The following is a 25,568-nucleotide window of genomic DNA, read 5'->3' on the forward strand; positions in this document are numbered from 1 at the left end:
CCAAGAGGCCACGGAGACAATCTCTATTAGGACACTGACAGATGTCCAGTGGGACATTGAGGGGACACTGAAGGATCTCCATGGAGTCATGGAAGGATCTCCAGTGGGACCGTGAGGGGACAGGAGACATCCAGTGGAACATGGAGGGGCCAATGAGGGGATCCTGAGGGGACACAGAGGATCTCCAGTGGGACATGGAGAGGACAATGAGGGGACATCCAGGGGCACATGGAGGGGACATGGAGGGGACATTGAGGGCTGTCTCGTGGGACGTAGAGGGGACACTGAGGGGACATCCAGGGGGCCATGGAGGGAATCTCCAGTGGGACGTGGAAGGGACAATGAGGAGACATCCAGGGGGACACTGAGGGGAAACTGACGGATGTCCAGTGGAACATGGATGAGCCAATGAGGGGACACTGAGGATCTTCAGTGGGACATGGAGGGGACACTGAGGTGGACATGGAGGGGACACTGAGGGGACCCTGAGGGATCTCTGGGGAGTCATGGAGGAGTCTCCAGGGGAGCGTGGATGGGACATCCAGGGGACATCCAGAGGGACATGCAGGGTATCTCCAGTGGGACATGAAGGGGATCTCCAGTGGGACATGGAGGGGACACGGAGGCTACACTGAGGGATGTCTGGTGGGACATGAAGGGGACATCCAGGGGGACATGGAGGGGACATTCAGGGGAAACTGAGTGGAATCCAAAGGGACACAAGAAGGAATCCAAGGAGCCACCAAAGGGTCACCAGGGGTTCACCAAGTCACCAAGCACTCACCAAAGCCGGCACGGGCCCGCCTGCCTCCTTCTCCTGCAGCTGCTCCACGATGTCGGACAGGGTGGCTTTGCTGCTGGGGGACATTTGGGACCACGGTGGGGTCACCTCAGCCCCGTCCCCTCTCTGCTGTCCCCACGGTGTCCCCGTGGTGTCCCCATAGCATCCCCTTGCTCACCCACCGCCCTTCCCCTCGTGCCATGGCAGCTCCGGCTTGCTGGACTCCTGACACTCCAACCAGCGCTCCTAGCGCCGCTCCGGCAGCACCGACCGGACCTCACCGGGCTCCTCGGCCTTGGGGGCCACCGAGGGCTCGGCAGGGGAGGCCACGGTGACAGCGGCTGTGGCCGGGAGTGGCTCAGAGGGTCCTCCCTCGCTGGTCGGAGTCTGGACGCGGTCAAGCTTGGGCTGGAGGCGCTCCGGCCGCAGCTCGTGCCGGACGTAGGCGACGCGCGGCTCCGGCCGGCGAGGGTCGGCACCTCCCAGGGGTTCCCCCAAAAATTTGCGGGTCAGGAGCGGCGTCGGCGGCTGCTTGTTCTGTTCAGCCTTGAGCTTCTCCATTTGTGGGGTGGGATTGGGTGGAGTGGAGATGGACATAATGGAGATGGTGATGGAGGTGATAGACATAATGGAAATTGAAATTATGGAGATGGGAGATGATGGAGATGGGGGTGAGGGTAGAGATGAAGGTGATGGAGATGGGGATGGACATAATGGAAATTATGGAGATGGAGGTCATGGAGATGAGATGGGGACAGGGGTGGGGATGCTGGAGATGGGGGTGGAGATAGAGGTGATGGAGATGACAGAGATGAGATGGAAATAGAGATGGTTGGAGAGGATGGAGATGGAGGTGATGGAGATGGTGATGGAGGTGATGGAGATGGGTTGGAGATGATGAAGATGGGAGGTTTGGAGATGAGATGGAGCTGAAGATGGCAACAGTGATGGAGATTATGGAGATAATGCATACAGAGGTAGAGATGGTTGGAGATGATGGGGATGCAGATGGAGATGATGGACATGGCGATGGAGGTGATGGAGATGATGGAGATGGAGACAGGGTTGCAGATGATAGAGATGAAGATGAAAATGAAGATGAAGATGGAGGCAAAGATGAAGACGAAGATGGAGATGAAGAGGACAAAGCCAGCAATGGAAACAGCAACAGAGATGGAAATGGGATCAAGGTCAGACGAGGAGATTCTGCTGAGCCCAGAGCTGCCCCATCCCCAGTGACACCCCCGGCACCGCCGTACCGTGGTGAGGCGCTGCAGGGAGATGAACCTCTCCTCCCAAGCAGCGGCGCTGTGCGCGACCCCTCGGGCCCCACCCAGAACTGATTTTCAATAAAGGCCTTGAAAAAGGAGCTGGTCTCCTGGCCCATTCACTACAGAGACCAAGACTGGGAACAGAACTGACACCAGAACTGAGACCAGCACCGCTCCAGCACTGGAACTGAGACTGGGACACAGGCTGAAACCAGCCCCAGAATTGGCACTGGGATCAATACTGAGAGCAGCACCGACACTGGGACGAGCACCAGGAGAGATCCAGAACTGCTCTGGGACCAGCACCAAGACTGACACCGGCACCAGAACTGAGAGTGGCACCAATATGGGACCAGCACCAGTACCAGCACCAGAACTGGGACCACTCGAAAACCGAGACCAAGACCGACATTGATCCAAGACTGAAACCAGAACCGGCACTGGCACCGAGACTGGCACCGCTATAGAACCAAGAATGAGACTGAGACCAGAACCGCTCTGGGATTGAGATTGAGATTGAGATCTCCAGGACGGAGACTGACGCCAGGAGCGCTTCAGAAGCTCCTCGTTCACTGCGGGACTGGGCAGGACTGGGAGGGACCCCTGGGTGGGGCGAGACCACCTTGTTTTGCATCGTTCTGGAGCAGCCATCCCCGTCCATATGGTCCCAGTTTGTACAATCCCAGTCCATGTGATCCCAGTTTGTACAATCCCAGTCTGCATGGCCCTGATCCAGCTGGTCCCAGTCTGTGCAGTCCCAGTCTGGACAATCCCAGTCCATGTGATCCCAGCCCCCATGATCCCAGTCTGCATGGTCCTGCATGGCTCACACTGCTAGGCTCTGGAATTCCAGTTCCCAGCCAGGAAAAGATGTTTCTGTCCTTGAAGGCAAAGCTCTTCAGAAGGGGCCAAAAGCCAAGTGCAGCAAGATCTTACAGGGACATTTCACTGCCAGCCTTCAGAACTTCACCTATGGCTGTTGCAGCTCCTGCACTGGGAATTGAATCAGGGCAGGGTCTTTGGTGGGAGCTGCCCTGGCTCAAGGGAGACCCTGAGAGAGAAACAGAGCAGGCAGAGAGAGGCAGGAGAGAAAGGAGGATACAAACACAATCACTGAGAAGGTGCCACTGAAAATAGACTTCAACTGACTGAAAGAGAATGGGACAGAAATCAGGAATTGTCAAAGTTGTATTTACTGCCAAATCCAGCCCACCCAGGCAGCCGCCAAACACAATCCTGATCCCACCGCTACAAATTTGGATCCCTCATCTCTGTGGTTAGCTAGAAAACCGCTCGGAAGATCACGCGGTGTGCGAGTTAGGGCCCCTCCTTCTCCACAGTGTTAGCCGATCACAGTCGGCATGGTAAAGTGACGTAAGCACCTGTCGGGTACTTAAGCCGGTGCCCGTCAAATAATAAACGCACTTTGCCATCCACCATATTGGTGTAGTGTGCAATTTGTTGTGGCCAGTTTGTAGTTTCGCCGCGGTCTCCCTCCGGACCAGGTCGCCCTTGCTTTGTGTCACCAACACGAAGCAACATAGTGGTGCCGAAACCCCAAGGCAACACACGGGCGCCGAACCCCGTCCGCTCCCCGGCACACGGGTTCGAGCAGCGGGCGACGGGATTCGCGCTGGAGGAGGCGAGACGGTTGGAGCAGCAGGACTGACTCCGGCGGGGAGGACGCTCCCGTACCGCCAGCATGGATTCGCTGTGCAAGGTAATTCTTGAGGTTTATAGACAGTGGGGGATCGAGTGCAAGCAAAAAGATTTTGAATGCGCAATCATGCAGTTATTGAAGTTAAAAGCGATTGATTGTCCCGTCGACATCCTGCACCCAGGCTGTTGGGACGCTTGTACTAAGGCACTTGCAAACGATGTTATTACTTCGGGCTCCAGCAAGTGTCTCAAGAGTTGGGGGAGGGTCATCCAGGCGCTCGAAAAGGCTCTTATAGAGCAAGAGACGTGGAAGGCAGCCCGTAGCTGTTTGAAAATTACACCCAAGGTGGGTGTGGGAGCTGCTACACAGACCGCGCTCAAGGATTGCGTCGTAGAACCATGTCCGTCGGTCGAAACTAACCTCCGCCCGCGACCCCAGTCCCTTAATCTAATCACCAAATACGAAGCACAGCTAGATAATGACGGAGCCTGTGGGTTTCAGGGCAATAAAGTTTGGGAACGGCCGTCACCCTATGCTCCACAAAATGGCGCCGGCCGAGAGGGAGAGGGGCGGGACACACAGCGCTTTCCCGCCATGGACACGCGCAGTTGCGAGCATGGGGAGGAGACCGCGGTTGGCAAGGGGGAGGAACCACCAATGTCCAATCAGGGAGTGCGCCCCAAAACACGCCCACATAAGGCGATAGGCTCCCCTGAGGGGGGGCGGAGAAGAGAAAGGGAGGAACCCGCCAACAAGGCAGTTAGGGGGCGGAGTCCAGTTAAAAGGTGCCACTGCCTGGAAAAACGTTGTCAGTCGACTTCCTCCGAGTCGGACAGTGAACATGGGTGGATTCGGCGGCTGCCGTGGGATGAGTGGTGGGGGAAACAAAAGAGCAAAAAGCGGTACCCATCCTTCGAATCCAGTTCCGATTCTGACAGCAGCGGCATGTCAGCAGTACCCACCAAAATTACTAACCCGCTTGTCCCACGCACAAATAAAAAGGGCCTTTCTAAGACCATGCCGTTAACGGACTGGAAGGAAATTCAGTCAGCAGTTGCTGATTTACCCGATGCAGCGGCACGAATATTCCCGGTCAAGAGAATTGATAACAACTTGCCAACCTACTCCCCGGTAGATCCCAAAAATCCAGTGATCATTGCCCACAGCTGTAACCACAGGGACTTTCAGCAAAACTTTAACCGATACTGTTCTTACCAAAAGCAAAAGCGTGTTACAGCAAGCTGGGTTCAAGAAGGCTTGAAAGCCAAGGCTCCCAAGCATCAACAACGGAGAAGAAAAAGGAAAAACTGTTATTACTATTACCAAGCCTGCTCTGAACAACAAATTAACATAACGGTGCAAGTTTCCTGTGCTAATCCAAATAGGTTTTCTGTCATATTTAGATAATGTTAAGTTTAGGTAAATTTTATGTAGCTTAAAGATATGTTTATTGCTTTCGTTGTCTCAAATTTGAGTGTATTAAATTAAGAAGCTAAATTGTTTTACATATGTCAAATTTAGTTCTATTTTTATTCTGTATTTTAGTTTAAAAGGCAATTAAGTTAACAGTATAAATTTCAAGTTCTCCTAAGATAATCTTTATAATATCTTCTAAGTTTTAGTAAGTCTAACTTCTAGTTCTTTCCATTGTTTCCTCAGTTATATTCAAGACTGATTGTAACTGAAATTGATTTTAAGCTCAGTATAAAATTTTCAGCCAATAATGCTGCTTCTGCTAGCAGTCAGTCACAGCTCCACTGGGTGAAGTAATTCTGCTGGCAACATCTACCTCAGTAAGTACTAAGGGGCACCTCTACTCCTTCTGTAAGACAATCATCTTAGCAGGAACTGCCAAGTGTACTAATCAACAATCTTTACAGCGCCCAGTCTTTATTTAAAAAAAGTAGCTTAATTAATAGTAATAAGTCTTAAAAGTTACTAAATACTTCTTACCATGTTTTCTGTTCAAAGATCAGTATTATTTCACGGTTTAAAAAGCACTTTACAGATGATGAGTTAAACTACAATTTTTGTTAGTAGAAAAGTACCAGAAGTTGCAATGAAGATGAAAAAGCAAGTGAAGAGAATATGTGTAAGCTGGTTAATGGTAAGACAAGGGGTGATAGAGTGCTTCAAAGACTTCAAGAAGAAAAGGAAAGAGAAGGAAAAAGAAAAGGGAAACAGAGCGTGAGAAAAAAGGAAAAGGAGTGGTCTACTAAAAATTAAAGGTATTAAATTGAAAGCAAAGAAGTGAGAAGGTTTTAGTTATGTGCTATGTTAGTCATTACATTAAACTCGCTTTTCTAAGTACACCTTCTATTCTTCACATATGTCAAAATTAATTTCTTGTGTGTGTATCCCTTTCATTTATCCATACAGCATCTTTTGTGAGTTCCAAAACAATCTAACTGGACATCTGAGTTTTGTATTGCAGAGAAAAAGCAGCAAAGACAAGCGGGACAGCAACTCAAGCCAGATTAGAACAGAGCCACATTTCCCAAATGTGCTGAGTTTCTTGGTCTGAATTCCCTGACAAACTGCTCCTGAGTATGTAGCAGAGCAAAACAAGAAAATACAGACTACAAGAAGAAGGAACAAAAGACTAATTGAAGGGACTTCATTCAAAATGAGAGCCTTCATATTGAAACTGCTTGTTGTCACAAGTTGGTTCAAATTCCTAGTTTTGTAATTGTCATTACTGTTGTTACACTGTTAATTGTTCCTTGTTTGTTAGGATGTTGTTACGGAGTTCTACAGAAACTGTTTGCTCAATAAGATAGCCCAGTTCGTTAAAAATCGTCTTAGTAAAATAGATGTTTTACTTTTGGAACAAAGACAGTTATCCTAAGCAAGTTCAGTCACTCGTTCAGTTTACCAGTTCACAAGTTATAAAACCAAGTTGTGGTTGCACCTAAATGTTTAGAATAGTTCAGGCCTTGTTACTAACACGTTCTACAAGTTGATACTAACACAAGTTTAATACAGTTGTAAAGGTTAATTGTTCATGGAAAGGGGGGGAAATGTGGTTAGCTAGAAAACCGCTCGGAAGATCACGCGGTGTACGAGGAGTTAGGGCCCCTCCCTCTCCACAGTGTTAGCCGATCACAGTCGGCATGGTAAAGTGACGTAAGCACCTGTCGGGTACTTAAGCCGGTGCCCGTCAAATAATAAACGCACTTTGCCATCCACCATATTGGTGTAGTGTGCAATTTGTCGTGGCCAGTTTGTAGTTTCGCCGCGGTCTCCCTCCTGACCAGGTCGCCCTTGCTTTGTGTCACCAACGCGAAGCAACACATCTCTCACTCTCCTTCCAACATATTCTCACCCTGGCAGCTCTGGAATACAGTAAGGTTCGTGTGGGATTGAGTTGTTTTGAGGAGAGAACAATGGACTTTGAATTTGGACTGAGTCATTTTGATTCAAAACTGAGGTATTTTCAGTGGGATTTGAGTGGTTTTGAGGTGATCGATCCCTCATGGCTTTTGGAGCAAAATGAGACTTGAGAAAAGAGAAAAACTAAGGACAAAACACAAGGATAACCAGGCAGGTGTCTTCCCAACATGGATCCCAGGGAATGTGGGTCACCAGGGCTCTGCCCAGCATGGCTCCTACAGTGGGGGATGGAGTTGGAGCAGCGCACGAAGCTCTTGCTGCACTCGGGGCACTCGCAGGGCTTCCCTTACCGGTGCCTCCGTTGGTGTCTGTTGAAGGCTGATCTATCGGAGAAGCTCTTCCCACACTCGTCACACTCGTAGGGCCTCTCCCCAGTGTGGATGCGCCGGTGGGTGATGAGGTGGACGTTTTGCCTGAAGCCCTTCCCGCAGTCAGGACACTCGTAGGGCCTCTCCTCCGTGTGTGTCTGGTAGTGTTTTACAAGACGAGAGAGGGTGGGAAACCTCTTCCTACACTTAGAACACTCATAGGGCTTCTCCCCAGTGTGGATCTGTTGGTGAATGATTAGGCTGGAACGCTCCCTGAAGCCCTTCCCACAGTCCCCACACTTGTGTGGCCTTACCCCAGTGTGGATCCTCTGGTGGCCGATCAGGGTGGAGCTCTGGATGAAGCGCTTCCCACACTCCTCACACTTGTAGGGCCTCTCCCCAGTGTGGATCCTCTGGTGGCCGATCAGGGTGGAGCTCTGCCTGAAGCTCATCCCACACTCCTCACACTCGTGGGGCTTTTCCCCGGTGTGGATGCGCCGGTGGTTGGTGAGGTTGGAGTTTTGCCTGAATCCCATCCCGCAGTCGGGGCAGCGGAAGGGCTTCTCATCTGTGTGCGTGCGCTGGTGCACGAGGAGAAGGGCTCTGGTGTGATACCTCTTCCCACACTCCCCACACTCGTAGGGCCTCTCCCCAGTGTGGATACTCTGGTGACGGATCAGGCTGGACCTCCATCTGAAGCTCTTCCCACACTCCGAGCACTTGTAGCGCTTCTCCCCATCACGAAGCTGCTCATGGACCACCAGGTCTGAGCTCTGGCTCCATCTCCGGCTGCCTGCCCGGCCCAGGCTGGGTCTTTCCTCCTCAGATCCCCGCGATCTGCGTTTGCAGCCCCTCCTGGTGCGGGATCTCCGCGGCTTTTCCTCCCCGTTGGATTCCTGCGCCGTGGAGCCGCTGCAAACGGCCTCTTCCACCAGGTTCTGCCGCGGGGATTTGTCCTCCCTGCTCTCCGTGCTCAGTTCCTTGTCTGGGCGAGGAAGGACAAGGACAGGATGGGATTTGCCTCCGTGCCAGAGGGAAGGGGAAGGAGATCCCCCCAGCATGTCCCCGGCAGGTCGGTGTCGGCAGCGGGGTGTCCTGCAGCCGGGGCCGTGCTGGGCTGGGAGATGGAGCAGGACAGAGGGGGAAAGGGGCCCTGACTTCCTCCTCACCTGTCTGGGGCTCCTGGGCTATCTTCTTCTTTCTTGCAGCCTCCTCCTCCATTGGGCCACGGCTTGGCAATGGGAAATCCTGGTTTGGGGAAACACAAGGGATGAGCGCGTTGTGTTGGGGGTTCCTCCTGCCCAAGTCCATCTCTACAAGTCCCCGGGCATCTGGGCTCCATCAAAACCTCCCAAACACCAACACTAAGCCCTGAAACTGCCTCCTAGCAGTTCCTGGCAATTGTCCCTCCCCTTTGGTGTTCGGGGGTTCCCCCCTGTCCCAGCTGCTGGGGGTCACGCTTCTATTGGGGGTCCCCCATCTACTCGGTGCCCGCCCTCCCCAGGCTGCTGGGAGCCCCAGCAATCCAAAAAGCTCCCCCCTCTTCCATCTCCCCATTTAGGGATGCTGGGGGATTCTGGGGTCCTTGGGTCCCTTCTCCCCTTATTCTCTGCTTTGGGGTGCTGGGGGTCCAAGGAGTCCCCCCTGCCCCTCTCCAGGCTGTTGAGGGTCCCGCCAATGGCGGCGCTCCCCCCTCTCTGGGCTCCCCACTTTGGGGTCCTGGGGGACACAGGGCTCTGCTCCTCCAGGCTGCCTCTGCCGGCAGCTGCCACCGGGACCCCCAGTGTCCCACCAAGAGGAATTGTCTGCTCAGCTTTGGAGTTTTGCATTCTGCAAACATTTCCATTCACTAAAAATATGGACAAACCATGCTGAGAGGCACTGAGACTGTTCCAGCGGCAACGGGGATGCCTGAGAATGACTATGAGATTATTCAGGGCATCTGGGATATACTAGGAGTGTCTGAAACCATAGGGGTGGTGACTGGGACCTAACTGGGAGATATTGGGAATGAGCTGGGGGGGAAAGCTGGGATCATGCTCGGGCAACTGGGGGCAAGTGTGAGTGACTGGGGCCCTGCTGGTAAAGACTGGACTCATACTGGGAGAGTACTGGGAGTGATTTGGACTGTGCTAGGGGCAGCTGGGAGAACTGGGAACACACTGGACCAAAGTGGTGTTGGAAAACATATCCCTTTAAAAAAAAGCTTTAATCAAGGGTTCTTATTTGCCTTTGCCCTAAAATACTTTTAATTTTCTTTGCAGGGCATTGCTGCACCAGGTGGGGTGGGATGAACTCAACACCTCAACACTCTGGGAGCAGCTGGAATGCTCAAGGGCCATCAGCGGCCATTAACAGAACATCAGTGGCCACCCAGGAACATCCACCCCAGACTCTGCCTCTGGCACAGCTGCAGACACCTCCTCTGAAAAGACTGATAAAATCAGGCAATGAATGTAATTAACATCAGAAGAGGAGATATCCGGATCCAAAAAGAGACCAAAAATTCGGAATTGAGTGTTTGCAACTTGAGACCAAAGAACACTGACCCAATTCATTTCTGTGACTGTAGAAAAGATGTGAAAAATTTCCTAAAAACGGAGTTTCATGGAATGATTCTCTCTGCACACACGGGTTATGTGTGGATGAGAAGATTTCTCTGCTACATCCTGACCAGATAATAATGTAACGCTTTCACTCTCCTAATTTTATACTGTTGTTGGGCGTTTTTGTTATTTTCTCTGTTTCGGAGACACTGGGAGGAACTGGGAGTAACTGGGACGGTACAGGGGCAAATTCCATCATCATAGGGAATGGCCGGGAGTGACCGGGCTCATGCTGGGAGTGCCGAGGAAACTGGAAGCACACGCGGGGAGCAACTGGGCTCATGCTGGGAGCAGCCACTGGCGGCACCGGGAGCCCCGAAGCCCTTTCCCGGCCATGCCGCCCCTCCAGCCCCAGCACCCCCCGCCGGGGTCCCGGCAATGCCAGGGGTCCCCCCCTCTCGGGCTCCCCGCTTTGCCCTTCTGGGGCTCTCCTGTGTCTGCGCTCCCGCTCAGGGAAGCCGCGCCTCTCCCGGGGCTCCCCAAAACCGCTGTCCCCCCGCCGATCCCGCCGCTCCCGCGCGCTCCCCACGCGGCCCCGGCAGAGCTCGCAGGACCCGGCCCGGGAAGCCCAACCCCCACCGCGGGGGGACCCGCATCCCCCCGCCCCCCAACGGGGCTCTGCCCGCACCCACCGGGACCCCAAAAACACCTCCCGGGGACCCCCCGATGTCCCCCCGAGGGCCACCTGCGCCTCTGGAGCCCGGCAAGATCCAAACATCCCCCCCAAAAATCCCCAAACCCAGGGACCACCCCCGGGATATTTGGGGCGAGCTCCCCCTCCCCGGGCACCTGCGGGATGGGGGGCGATGGTCCCGGGGGCGCTGCGAGTTCAGGCAGCTCCGGGATGGCGCTCGAATCCTTCCTCGTCCCCTCCTGCTCCTGCTGCCGCTCCGCCTCTTCCTCCCTCCCTCCTCCTCCTGCCCCGTTCGGAACCCCGACCTGGGAGGGGATGGGTCAAGGGAAGGGCGGGAACTGTGAGGGGAAAGGGGCGGGGCCAAGGGAAGGGCGGGAACTGTGAGGGGAAAGCGGCGGGGCCAAAGCGCCGCTCCGTTCTAAATTGATCCGGTTTGGCCTAAAATCACCCAGATGAGACCGAAATGCCGCCTGTATCTTTTGAAATCACTGGAAAGGATCTCAAATCCACCCTAAACCCACCAGATTCGGCCTAAAATCTGCCAAAGGAGCCGAAAATCCCCGGGGACCCGAACCGAGAGCTGCATCTGAACCGGGACCGAGACCGAGACCAAAGCCGGGCCCAGATCCAGGTCTGGGACCGGGACTGAAACCAGCACCGATACAGGGACCGGGGCCGGGACCGGGACTGGGATCGCTCCAGGTCCGGCGTGTTTGATCCGGGCAGGTTTGGCCCGGCCCTCGGAGTGAGACTAGTATGGACTGGGAGGGACTGGGTGGGACTGGGATGGACTGGGAGGGACTGGGAGGGATTGGGATGGACTGGGTGGGCCCAGTTTGTCCTAAACCTTTCCCAGTTACATTTAAACCACACCTCAGTGGGTCCCTAATCGCCCCAGTTTCCCCTAACCCCGCCCAGTCGGTCCTAAACCTCCCCATCCCATCCTAACCCCCACCAGTCGATTCTAACCTCCCCAAATGCCTCTCAAATCTCCCCCAGTCGATCCTAAATCCCCCCCAGGATACCCCAAACTCCCCCAGCACTCCCTAAATTCCTCTCAGGACTCTCCAGATTCCCCCCAGGACACCCCCAAACCCCCCCAGGACTCCCTCAAAACCTATCCAAGACACCCCCGACCCCTCCCAGGACTCCCCAGATTTCCCCCAGGACACCCCCAAATGCCCCAGGCTCGTTTTGGGGTGCAGCAGGTGCTTTATTACATTTATACAATGGCGGCGCTGGGGCCCCCCCGGATCTCTATGGCTTGTGCTGGGGGAAAGGGGGAACTGGGACCCCAAAATTTGGGCTCAGGGGGGCCAGAACCCCAAATTTGGGGTTTGGGGGAAGGTGGCTGAACTCCAAAATTGAGGTTTTGGAGGGGGCGCTGGACCCCAAAACCAGGGCTTGGGAGCCCAAATCCGGTGTTTGGGAAGGGCTGGGACCCCAAAACAGGAGCTCAGAGGGGGCCAGGACCCCACAAGTGGGGATTTGGGAAGGACCAGGACCCCAAATTTAGAGTTCAGGACCCCAAAATTGGGGTTTGGGAAGGATTGGGACCCCAAATCCGAGAATCAGGACCCCAAACCCAGAACTCAGGACCTCAAAATCGGGATTTAGTAAGGACTGAGACCCCACAGGTGGGATTTTGGGAGGGTGCAGGACCCCAGATTTAGGGTTTGGGACCCCAAAATTGGGTTTTGGAAAGGACCCCGAGCCCACCCCAGGGTTCAGGACCCCAAACCCAGAACTCAGGACCCCAAAACTGGGAGGCTGGGACCCCAAATCAGGGGTTTGGGAAGGACCGGCACCCCACAATTGGGGTTTTGAGGGGGGGCTTGGGACCCCAAATTTGGGGTTTTGGGGGGGTCACTTCCGTCGGGGCCGGTCGGGGTCGCGCCGCGGGAGCCCCTCGTCGGTGGAGGAGGTGGTGAGGAGGCCCTGCTGCCACCGGGCCAGCTCGGCGTGTTCCTGGGCGCTGGCGGCCAGAGCCCGCAGCCAGCCCTGCATGTCCTCCTGAAAACCGAAAAACGGGGTGAGACACCCCGAAAACGGGGTCAGGGACATGGAAAATGGGGTGAGACACCCCGAAAATGGGGTTAGAGAGACAGAAAATGGGGTTAGAGACATGGAAAATGGGGTGAGAGAGATGGAAAATGGGGGGAGACACCCCGAAAATAGGGTAAGGTCATGGAAAATGGGTTGAGATACCCCAAAAGTGTGGTCAGGGACATGGAAAATGGGGTGAGAGAGATGGAAAATGGGGTGAGAGAGATGCCGAAAAATGGGGTCAGCAACATGGAAAATGGGCTTAGTGGGACAGAAAATGGGATTAGAGAGATGGAAAATGGGGTGAGACACCCTGAAAACAGGGTTAGAGAGACAGAAAATGGGGTTTGAGTGATGGAAAATGGGGTCAGACATCCCAGAAACACCCTGAGAACCATCAAAACCTCCATGAGACCCCCAAAATCCCCATGAGACCCCCAAAATCACCATGAGGCATCCCTAAACCACCCCAAAATCACAATTAGACCCCTGTAATCACCACCCAAAACACCCATGAGACCCCCAAAATCACCATGAGACCCCAAAAACCACCCTGAGAGTCCCCAAAACCCTACAAAGACCCCCAAAATCCCCATGAGTCTCCCCAAAATCACCATCAGACCCCCAAAATCCCCATGAAACCCCCCAAAGCCACCATCATCCCCCCCAATACCCGGCCAGGACGCCCCAAATCCGCACCTCGTCCTTGGCCTGCAGCAGGAACTCGCTCCCGTCGCCAGTCCTGCAAGACAGGGACGGTGTCACCGAGGCCACCGGGACTTGGGGACATCAGAGCCACCAAAGGCAGCGGGAGACCCCGAGAGTGGCACCAGAGACCCCAAAAACGACATCAGAGAGCCCGAAAATGGCATCAGAGACACCAAAAATGACATCAGAGATGCAAAAGTGAAATAAAAAACCGAAAATCAACATGAGACCTCAAAAATGACGTCAGAGATCCAAAAGTGACATTAGAGACCCCAAAAGTGACATCAGACACCCAAGAAGTGACATTAGAGACTCTAAAATAGAGTTAGAGACCCCAAAATCAACATGAGACCCGAAAATCAATACGAGACCCAAAAAATGACATCAGAGACCCCAGAAACTACATTAGAGACTCCACAAGTGACATCAGAACCCACCAAAATCAACAGGAGACTCCAAAAATGACATCAGAGACACCAAAATGAACACGAGGCCCCAAAAATGACAGACACGCCAAAAATGGCATCAGAGACCCAAAAATGTCAACAGAACTCATCCGAATATACACGAGATCCCGAAAGTGACATCACACCCCCCAAAATGACATCAACCCCTCCAAAAAATGACATCACCCCCCAAAGAATGACATCACACCCCCCAAAAATGACACCAGCCCCACAAAAACCGCCGCAGCCTGGCGCTCACTTGAGCTTGAAGACGTTTTTCTTCTCCTTGTAGTCGCTGGCCACGTCGCTGGTGGCGCGGTGCAGGCTGAGCAGCGGCTCGCCAGCGTGCGTGGCGCCGGCCGCCGGGCCCTTGGCGTCCTTGTAGAAGCCCAGGTCGCCCTTGGCCAGCACGCAGTAGAGGTTCACCCAGGACCTGCTCGTGGGGTTTGGTGGAACCCCCAACAAAAATATTTTTTTGGGTTTGGAATGTTCTGAGCGTTGGTGGATCGCGGATTTTTGTCAATGGCTTTTGTTGGTTGATTAAAATTTGAATTCTGGTGGATCCCTTCTGTTGATGGACCCTCAACCCTTGGAGAACTCCCAATTCTCGGAGAATTCCCAACTCTTGGTAAACCCCAACTCTTGGTGAACTGCATCATTGATGGACTGTCAACTCTTGGTGAGTCCCTTCCATTGACTGACCCCACCTCTTGGAGAATCCCCAACCCTTGGTGAACACTTTCCATTGATGGAACCCTTCCATTGATGGACCCCAACTCTTGGTGAACCCCCAAATTCTGGTGGATCATTGATAAATCCCAACCCTTGGAGAACCTTCAACTCTTGGTGAACCCCTAAATTCTGATGGAACCCTTCCATTGATGGACCCTCAACTCTTGGTGAATCCTCAGCTCTTTGTGAACCCCAACCCTTGGTGAATCCCATTATTGATGGACCCCCCAACTCTTGATGAACCTTCAAGTCTTGGTGAACCCAAAGCCTTGGAGAACCCTCAACACTAGATGAACCCCAACGCTTGGTGAACTCCATCATTGATGGACCCCCAAATCTTGGTGTACACTCGACTCTTGGTGAACCTCTAAATTCTGGTGGATCATTGATGAACCCCAACCCTTGGAGAACCCTCAACTCTTGGTGAACCCCAACCCTTGGGTGGTGAACCCCCAAAATTTTAGGTGGGTTGCGTTTGATATGTTTGTATTGTTGGTTAATAGCAGATTTTGGTCAATTGCTTTTGTTGATTGACCAAAATTCAAATTCTGGTGGATCCCTTCCGTTGATGGACCCCTAATTCTTGGTGATCCCCATCCATTGATGGACCCCAACCCTTGGAAAACCCCCAACTCTTGATGAACCCCCAAATTCTGGTGGATCATTGATGGACCCCAACCCTTGGAGAACCCTCAACTCTTGGTGAACCTCAGCTTTTGGTGAACCCCATCATTGATTGAAACCAACCCTTTGAGAACTTTCAACTCTTGATGAACTCCCTCTCTTGGTGAACCCCATTAATGATGGACACCCCAACCCTTGGAGAACCCTCAGCTCTTGGTAAACCCCTAAATTCTGGTGGATCATTGATGAACCTCAACCCCTGGAGAACCTCCAAGTCTTGGTGAACCATCAACTCTTGGTGAACCCAAATCCTTGGTGAACGCCTTCCATTGATGGACCCCCAACTTTTGGTGAACCCCAACCCTTTATGAACCCCTAAATTTTGGTGGAACATTGATGAACCCCAACTCTTGATGAACACCCAACTCTTTATGAACACCCAGCTCTTGGTGAACCCCCAAATTCCAGTGGATCATCACTGAACTCCAACCCCTGGAGAACCCCTTCAAGTGATGTCCCCCAACCGCTGGTGAACCCTCAACTCTTGGTGAACCTCAACACTTGTAGAACCCCTTCCATCAATAAACCCCAGCCCTTGATGAATGTGTTCCATTGATGGACCCCAACTTTTGGTGAACTCCAACTCTTGGTGAATGCCTTCCATTGATGGACTCCCAACTTTTGGTGAACCCCAACCCTTGATGAACCCCAACCCTTGGAGAACCTCCAACCCTTGGAGAACCCCCAACCCTGGATGACCACCCAAATTCCAATGCATCACCCATGAACCCCAAACTGTGGAGAACCTCCAGACCTGTTGGACGCCTTCTTGCCAGCGCCGTCGAGCTCGTGCTTGCGCAGCAGGTACCCCTCGTGTGTCACCGTGTGCGCGGGGGGCGGCGGCGGCTGCGCACTGCCCTGTGCCGGGGCCGACCGCGAGCGCCGCGGCTCCCCCAGACCCTGCCCTGAGTCCTTGGGGCGTGGTCGGCGCCGTGGCTTTGGCCGGTCCCGCGCCCGCGGACGGTCCGGCCTTGGAGTCCTCTCCGGCAGAGCCTCGGGGCCAGGGCAGAGACGGGCGGGGGAGTCGCGGTCACGGGGCTGGGGAAGGGAGGGGACAGTGAGGGGTGGCTGGTGGGACACTGAGGGGACAATGAGGGGGTACGGAGGGGACATCCAGGGGGACATGGAGGAGTGGCTGGTGGGATGTGAAGAGGACACAGAGGGGACATTTAAGGGGACAATGAGGGGACACGGAGGGATCTCCAGGAGGCCACAGAGAGGATCTCTAGTAGGACATGGAGGGGACACTGAGGGATATCCAGTGGGACATTAAAGGGGACAATGAGGGGACACTGAGGGGCACATGGAGGGATGTCCAGAGGGAATTGAGGGGATCTCCACTGGGACAATGAGGGATGTCCAGTGGAACATGGAGGCGACCCTGAGGGGACAATGAGGGATCTCCGGGGAGTCATGGAAGAATCTCCAGGGGAACGTGGAGGGGACATTGAGGGGGACATGGAGGCTACACTGAGGGATGTCTGGTGGGACATGAAGGGGACATTCAGAGGAGTGGAATCCAAAGGGACACAAGGAATCCAAGGAGCCACCAAAGGGTCACCAAGGGTTCACCAAGGACTCACCGAAGCCGGCACGCCTCCTTCTCCTGCAGCTGCTCCACGATGTCGGCCAGGGTGGCTTTGCTGCTGGGGGACATTTGGGGACCACGGTGGGGTCACCTCAGCACCGCTCCCTCCCTGCTGGCCCAACAGTGTCCCCCTGGTGTCCCCATAGCATCCCCTCGCTCACCCGCCGCCCTTCCCGTCGTGCCGCGGCAGCTCCGGCTCACTGGACTCCTGGCGCTCCAACCAGCGCTCCCAGTGCTCCTGGCGCTTCCGGCACCGCTCCGGCAGCACCGACCGGACCTCACCGGGCTCCTCGGCCTTGGGGGCCACTGGGGACTCAGTGGGGATGGCCGCGGTGACAGCGGTGGTGGCCGGGGGTGGCTCAGAGGGTCCTCCCTCAGTGGTCGGAGTCTGGACGCGGTCAAGCTTGGGCTGGAGGCGCTCCGGCCGCAGCTCGTGCCGGATGTAGGCGACGCGCGGCTCCGGCCGGCGAGGGTCGGCACCTCCCGGGGGTTCCCCCAAAAATTTGCGGGTCAGGAGCGGCGTCGGCGGCTGCTTGTTCTGTTCGGCCTTGAGCTTCTCGATCTGTGGGGTGGGATGGGGTGGAAATGGATATGATGGAGATGTTGATGGAGGTAATTATGATGATAGAGAGGGAGATGGAAATTATGGAGATGAAGATGATGGAGGTAGAAATGGGGTGGAGGTGGAGATGGATTAGAGATGATGGGGTAGGAGATTATGGAGATGGTGATGAAGATGGTGATGAAGTTGTATGGAAATGGGGTGATGGAGATAGAGATGGAGGTGATGGAGATAGAGATGGAAATTATGGAGACAGATGATGGAGATGGATGTGATGGAGATGATGTTAATGGAGATGATCATGATGGAGATTATGGAGACAGAGGTGATGGAAATAGAGACGGAAATTATGGAGATGGAGATAATGGATATGGGGGTGGAGATGGATGTGATGGAGATAGGAGTGGAGATGGGTTGGAAATTATGGGGATGGGAGGGTTGGAGATAAGATGGAAATGAAGATGGCAACAGTGATGGAGATTATTGAGATGGGATGGGGATGGGGTGGAGATGGAGGTGATGGAGATGATGGAGATGATGGATATGGAGATAGAGATGGTTGGAGATGATGGAGATGAAGGAAAGGAAGATGAAGATGGAGATGAAAATTAAGATGACGAAGCCAGCAATGGAAACAACAAAGATGGGAACAGGATGAATATCAAGGTCAGACGAGGAGATTCTGCTGAGCCCACAGCTGCCCCCATCCCCGGTGACATCCCCGGCACCGCCGTACCGTGGTGAGGCGCCGCAGGGAGCTGAACCTCTCCTCCCAAGCTGCCGCCGCCTTCCGGAACGCCTCGTGCCGCCGGATCAGCTGCTCCACCTCGTCCACGCTGCTGCCCAGCTCCTGGCTCTTGAGCAGCGGCTCCTGGGCCGTCAGCCACGCGTCGGCCACCACGGCCTCCTGCGCGAACTGGTGCACCTCGCGCACTGCCGGCACAGCCGGGGCCACCTGTCACCGCCGCGGGGTCGCCGCGGAGGTTGGGGCCACCTCAGAGGCTGGGGTCACCAGTAATTTGGTGGCCCACGTAATTTGGTGTTCCCCATAATTTGTTGTTCCTCCTAATTTGGTGTTCCTCATAATTTGGTGTTTCTTGTAATTTGGCGTTCCTCGTATTTTGCTGTTCCCCATAATTTGGTGTTTCTTATAATTTGCTGTTCCTCGTAATTTGGTGTTCTCCATAATTTGGTGTTCCTCGTAATTTGGTGTTCCTCATAACATGACATTCCCCATAATTTGGTGTTCTTCATATATGGTGTTCCTCATAATTTGGTGTTTCCCATAATTTGGTGTTTCTTATAATTCGGTATTTCTCATCATTTGGTGGTTTTTAAAATTTGGTGTTCCTTGTAATTTGGTGTTTCTTATAATTTGGTGTTTCTCCTAATATGGTGTTTCTTATAATTTGGAGTTCCTCGTAAATTGGCGTTTCTTATAATTTGGTGTTCTTCATAATTTGGTGTTTGTTGTAATTTAGTGTTCTTCATAATTTGGTGTTTCTTCTTTTTGGTGTTCCTTATACTTTGGTGTTCCTTGTAATTTGGCGTTCCTCGTAATTAGGTGTTCCTCAAAACTTGGTGTTCCCCATAATCTGGTGTTCCTCATAATTTGGCGTTTCTTATAATTTGGTGTTCCTTGTGATTTGGTATTTCTTATAATTTGGTGTTCCTCATAATTTGGCGTTTCTTGTAATTTGGTGTTACTCCTAATTTGGTGTCCCCCATAACCTTGTGACTCCCATAAATTGACCCCCAAAACCCAATGTCCACCCCAAGACCTAGTGTATACCCAACACCCAATGTCCACCCAATACTCAATGTCCACCCCAACACTCAATGTCCGCTTAACACTCAATGTCCACCTCAACACTCAATGTCCACCCAATATCTGATGCCCACCCAAGACTTGATGACCCCTTCCATAACCTGGTGTCCCCTAAGCTGGTGACACCCATAAATTGGTGACTCCCACAACCAAATGCCCACCCCAAAAACCTGGTGACCATCCAAGACTCAACGTCCCCCAAAAACCTTCTGATGTCACCCCAACACCCAACGTCCCCCCAACACCCGATGTCCCCCGGTGTCCCCCCAGGCTGGTGGCACTCACTCTGCTGCAGCCACTCCCAGTGCTTGTCCCACTTCTCCGTCATCTCCTTCTTCTTGGCCAGGAGCTTCTCCATGTGGGATTTGATCTGCAGGGGGTGAAGGACATGGGTTGGGACACCCCAAAATTCCACTGCACCCCCTCCCCACGTCTCCCACCCCCATCCCCGGCACCTCGTCAGCTGCCGGGCTCTTGCTGAGGATCAGGGTCTTGCCCAGCTCCAGGCAGGTGGCCACGTTCTTGGCCCGGGCCTCCATCTCAGTCTTGAGGCTCTGGTGGTCGTTCATCAGCAGCTCCACTGAGGACACGTCCCTGGGGCAGGGGAGGGACAAGGGTGGCACCAAAACCCAAAATTACGTGGGGATGGAGGGGGGTCTTTGGTGGCTGGGAGGGGACATTGGCTTGGGGAAGGGTGTGGGGTCCTCCTGGTGGGCCAGGACACGGTCCTTGGGTCCATGACGGGACAGGACCCAGATCCTCAGATAGACCAGGACATGAGATGGTGGCACCATGAGAGGTCAGGACTTGGTCCTTGGACCCATGGTGGGATAGGACCCAGATCCTCAGATGGACCAGGACATGGGACCTTTAGATGGACCAGGACTTGGTCCTTGGGTCCATGGGGGACAGGCCATGGACCCTCAGATGAGCCAGGACATGGAATGGTGGCACCATGAGAGGCCAGAACTTGGTCCTGGTGAACAGGACCCAGATCCTCAGATGGATCAGGACACGTGACCTTGGGATGGACCAGGACTTGGTCTTTGGGTCCATGGTGGGACAGGACATGGATCCTTAGATGGACCAGAAAATGGGACCTTGGACCCATGGTTGGACAGGACCCAGATCCTCAGATGGGCCATGACACAGGACCTTGGGATGGTCCAGGACCTAGTCCTTGGGTCCATGAGAGGCCAGGACTTGGTCCTTGAACCCAAGGAGGAACATGATCTAGATGCTCAGATGAACCAGGACATGGGACCTTGGGATGGACCAGGACACCAGACCTTGGGATAGACCAGGACACAGGACCTTGGGACAGACCAGCACTTGACCCACAGCCACCTCCCCCACCTGGGCTTCTCCCCGGCGCCCATCTGGTGCAGCACCCCATCCATCCACGCCAGCAGATCCCTGACGGTGCCCACGAAGCGGATCTTGTCGGCCACGCTGGCCACGTGCAGCCGGCACTCCTCACACGCCGCCAGCAGCTCCTTCCACGCCCGCAGCACCTCCTGCTCCCGTCCGGCGATGGCCTCGGCATTGTCACCGGCGTAGAGCGTCCGCAGCTGCGCCGCGCCCTCCTGCAGCTGCCGCACCTGCGTCACCAGCACCTCCACGTCGTGCTCGAAGGCGCCCAGGGCTCTCTGCAGAGCGCCGGCCGAGGTCCTGCCCTCCCGCGCCGCCAGCTCGGGCAGGCGCTGCCGCTTCTCCTCGATCTGCCCCAGCACCTCCTTGCAGTCGTTGAAGAACTTGTGCAGCTCGTGGGACGCCGCCAGCATCTGGGCGCGCGTCTCCATCAGCTCCAGGAGGTCGGCCCAGGCCTCGTTGACGCCGTCCTTCCACTCGGCGATGGTGGCAGCGTCGGTGTGGCCGTAGTCGATGAGCTCGTCCACCATCTGGTTGACGGCGGCGATGCGCTCCTGGCCCACGCTGCCCGTCTCGCTGGCGAACTCCAGGAACTTCTCCTGCAGCAGCTGCGGTGGCACCGGGGACGGGTGTGGGGCAGGAGTCAGGGGTGGGCAGGGGTTGGGAGCTCCTGGGTGGGGTGGGGATGGTGGCGGCACCAGGGAATGGCCAGGGCCACCAGGATTGTGCAAGGACCACCAGGATGGTGCCAGGACCAAGAGGATGGTGCCAGGACCATGAGAATGATGCCAGGACCACCAGGATGGTGCCCGGACTACCAGGATGATGTCAGGACCACCAGGATGGTGCCAGAACCCCTGGCAGAGATCAGGACCCACCCACAATACCCTGCTGATACCACCAAAACCCACCAAGAGCCAGAGCCTCCACCACAACCCCCAGCAACTTCAAACCCACCCGGCGCCGCCTCCACCCTCCCACCCATCCTCACCGTGACATGCTCAAAGTCCTGCCCCAGCTCGGGCGAGCCGGCCACCACCTCCTTCTCGGCGATCCAGTGCTCCAGCTCGTCCACCTCGCGGTTGAGCTGGTAGAGCCAGTACTGCTGCTCCAGCTTGACCTTGCGCTCCTCCACCAGGTCCTTCAGAGACACGTACAGCCGGTCAACCTGCGACTGCCGCCTGCTGACCTGTTCGCTGGGCAAGGACACAGCGGCCGTCAGCCCCGGCAGCGCCGCGGCAGAGGCCGGGGGTTGGAGGCGAGCGGGGGGTGGGCGGACCTCTGGGGGTGGCCGAGCTCAAGGAGGGCGCGGCACTGGCGGGAGAGTTGGGCGATGGTCTCCTCGTAGTTCTCGATAGTTTGTTCGGTGAGGAGGTGTTTCTTGAGGAGTTGGAGGGTGCTCTGTTCGTCCTGGTGAAGGGATGGGGTGGGTTGAGGGTTGGTGTTGTTGGGCACGGCAACAGAAGCATGGCAATGCAGCCAGTGCGGTCAATCAGTGCAACCAACACAATGAAACCCAATGTAATCAACCAACCACCACACAAAACACAACCAACCCAACCAATTCAACCCAACCCAATGAAACCCAATGTAATCAACCAACCAACTCAACCCAATCCAATGAAACCCAACGTAATCAACCAATCAACTCAAACCAACCCAATTAAACCCAATGTAATCAACTGCCCAACTCAACCCAATCCGATGAAACCCAACGTAATCAACCAACCAACCCAAAAAACCCAACCAACTCAACCACTCAACCCAACAAACCCAACCCAACCCAATTATACCCAACCTAATCAACCAAGCAATGCAGCCAACCCAACCTAACCCAATTAAAACCAACGTAATCAACCAACGAACTCAATCCAACCCAATTAAACCAAATGTAATCAACCAACCAACCCAACCAACTCAACCTCCCAACCTAACAAACCCAACCAAACCCAACCAACCCAACCAACACAACCTCCCAACCCAACCCAACTAAACCCAACCTAATCAACCGAGCAATGCAACCAACCCAACCCAACCCAATTAAACCCAATGTAATCAACCGACCAACCCAAAAGACACAACCAACCCAACCAATTAAACCCAATCCAATTAAACCAAACCTAATCAACCAACCAACCAACCCAACCAACCCAACCAACCCAACCTAATCAACCAATCAACTCAAACCAACCCAATTAAACCCCATGTAATCAACTGACCAACTCAACCAACCCAACCAACTCAACCTCCCAACCCATCAAACCCAACCCAACCCAACCAACTCAACCTCCCAACCCAACAAACCCAACCCAACTAAACCCAACATAATAAACCAAACAGTGCAATAAACACAACTCAACCCAACCAACGTAATCACCCAATCCAACCCAATGAAACCCAACGTAATCAACTGACCAACCCAAAAAACACAACCAACCCAACCAATTAAACCCAATCCAATTAAACCCAACCTAATCAACTAACCAACCCAACCAACTCAACCCAACCCAATGAAACCCAATGTAATCAACCAACCAACTCAACCCAACCCAATTAAACACAACGTAATCAACCAACCAACCCAAACAACCCAACCAACTCAACCTCCCAACCCAACAAACCCAACCCAACCCAACCAACTCAACCTCCCAACCCAACTAACCCAACCCAACCCAACCCAACCCAACCCAACTAAACCCAATCTAATAAACCAAACAGTGCAATAAATTCAACTCAACCCAATTAAACCCAACCTAATCAACCGAGCAATGCAACCAACCCAACCCAACCCAATGAAACCCAACGTAATCAACCAATCAACTCAACCCAACCCAATTAAACCCAATGTAATCAACTGACCAACTCAACCCAACCCAATTAAACCCAATGTAATCAACCGACCAATACAACCCAACCCAATGAAACCCAACGTAATCAACCAATCAACTCAGCCCAACCCAATTAAACACAACGTAATCAACCAACCAACCCAACCAACCCAACCAACTAAATCTCTCAACCCAACAAACCCAACCCAACCAACCCAACCTAATAAAACAAGCAGTGTAATAATCTCAACTCAACCCAATTAAACCCAACCTAATCAGCCGAGCAATGCAACCAAACGAACCCAACCCAACTAAACCCAACGTAATCAACTGACCAACCTAAAAAACACAACCAACCCAACCAATTCAACCCAATCCAATTAAACCCAATGTAATCAACAAACTCAACCAACTCAACCCAACCCAATTAAACCCAATCTAATCAACCAACCAACTCAACCAACCCAACCAACCCATCCAAGCCAACCTCCCAACCTAACCAACCCAACCAACTCAACCTCCCAACCCAACCCAACCTAATCAGCTGAGCAATGACCCCAAACGAACCCAACCCAATGAAACCCAACATAATCAACTGACCAACCCAAAAAACACAACCAACCCAAGCAATTCAACCACCCAATCCAACCAACCCAACCCAATCCAATTAACACAACCTAATCAACCAACCAAAAAACCACAACCAACTCAAGCACTCAACCCAACTAAACCCAACCCAACCCAACTAAATCCAACCTAATCAACCAATCAACCTAAAAAACACTACGAGCCCAACCAATTCAACCACCTAACTTAACAAACCCAACCCAACCCAATGAAACCCAACCTAATCAACTGACCAACCCAAAAAACACAATCAACTCCAGCAATTCAACCACAAAACCCAACCAACCCACCCCAACCCAATGCAATCAGCCAATGAATGCAACCAACCCAACCTAAGTCAACTAAACCCAACCCAACAAACCCAACCTCCCAACCCAACCCAACCTAATCAACAAACCCAACCCATCCAATGCACTCAACTCAACCCAACCCAACCAAGCAACCAATCCAACCAAATCAACTCAACCAAGCCCACCAACACAATCAGCCACCTGAGCCAACTCACCCAATGCACCCAACCTCATCCAACCCAACAACCTAATACACCCAATTCAACCAACCCAACAACCAAACCCAACCCAACCAACCCAACATGACCCAATCACTCAACCAATTCACCCAATCAAATCAACCTCATGCAACCCAACCCAATTCAACCCAATCCAACCCAACACAACCCAACCTCATCCAACCCAATTCACCCAATAAACCAACCGAATTACAAGCCCAACACAACCAACCCAACCCAACCAACCCAATTAAACCAACCCAATGTCCAAACCCAACCCAACCAACACAGCATCACCCAACCAATCCAATTCACCCCATCAAATCAACCTCATCCAACCCAACTAACCCAATACACCAGATTAAACCAACCCAATGGCCAAACCAAACACAACCAACCCAACCAACCCAACATTACCTGACCAACCCAATTCACCCAAACAAATCAACCAACTCCACCCAACCCAGCCAACCCAACCACTCAACCAATTCACCCAATCAAACCAACATCATCTGACCCAACCAGACCCAACCCAACCCAACCAACCCAATTCACCCAATTAAGCCAACCCAATCACCAAACCAAACCCAACCAACCCAACATTACCCAACCCATCCAATTCACCCAACCAAACCAACTCAATCACTCAACCCAACTCACCCAACCAACCCAACCACCCCAACATCACCTCTCTGAATCCCACCTTCCCCTTCTCCTCGTTCATCAGGAGCAGCTCTTGTTCTCCCAGCCACGACTCCACCTCGGCCACGTCGAAGTAGTACTGCTCCAGCTGGTAGGTGGCATCCAGGGTCTGCTGCCGGCGCTCCGTCTGCTCCTGCAGCTCGGCCCACATCGTCCCCAAGCGCTCCAGGAGGCACCGCACACCCTCGGCCTCGGGGCTCTTGATGGTGGCAACAGCGGCGGCGCGTTCCAGCACCTCGTCCACGCGGGGCCGGTGCACCTGGATCTCCCGGCGCAGGTTCTGTG

The 25,568-nt window shown here is 53.7% G+C and overlaps 1 protein-coding gene and 1 pseudogene across 1 annotated transcript; both read right to left on the reverse strand.

The window, feature by feature from the left end:
* Positions 1–11,314, reverse strand: part of LOC130266446 (zinc finger protein 271-like) — a 36,626-nt pseudogene extending 25,312 nt beyond the window's left edge.
* A 478-nt stretch (positions 11,315–11,792) lies between these two features.
* LOC130266450 (spectrin beta chain, non-erythrocytic 4-like) lies at positions 11,793–25,563 on the reverse strand (the record flags this gene model as incomplete). Its single annotated transcript, XM_056515719.1, has 13 exons — positions 11,793–12,666; positions 13,399–13,441; positions 14,113–14,286; positions 16,024–16,404; positions 16,853–16,915; positions 17,019–17,419; positions 18,156–18,352; positions 19,533–19,617; positions 19,703–19,841; positions 20,604–21,226; positions 21,610–21,814; positions 21,898–22,028; positions 25,285–25,563. Coding segments are annotated over 13 exons (2,868 nt in total), but the record flags the coding sequence as incomplete, so codon positions are not given.
* Between the last annotated feature and the right edge of the window lie 5 nt (positions 25,564–25,568).

The sequence above is a fragment of the Oenanthe melanoleuca genome, unplaced genomic scaffold (assembly GCF_029582105.1).
Source record: "Oenanthe melanoleuca isolate GR-GAL-2019-014 unplaced genomic scaffold, OMel1.0 S046, whole genome shotgun sequence".
NCBI lineage: Eukaryota > Metazoa > Chordata > Aves > Passeriformes > Muscicapidae > Oenanthe > Oenanthe melanoleuca.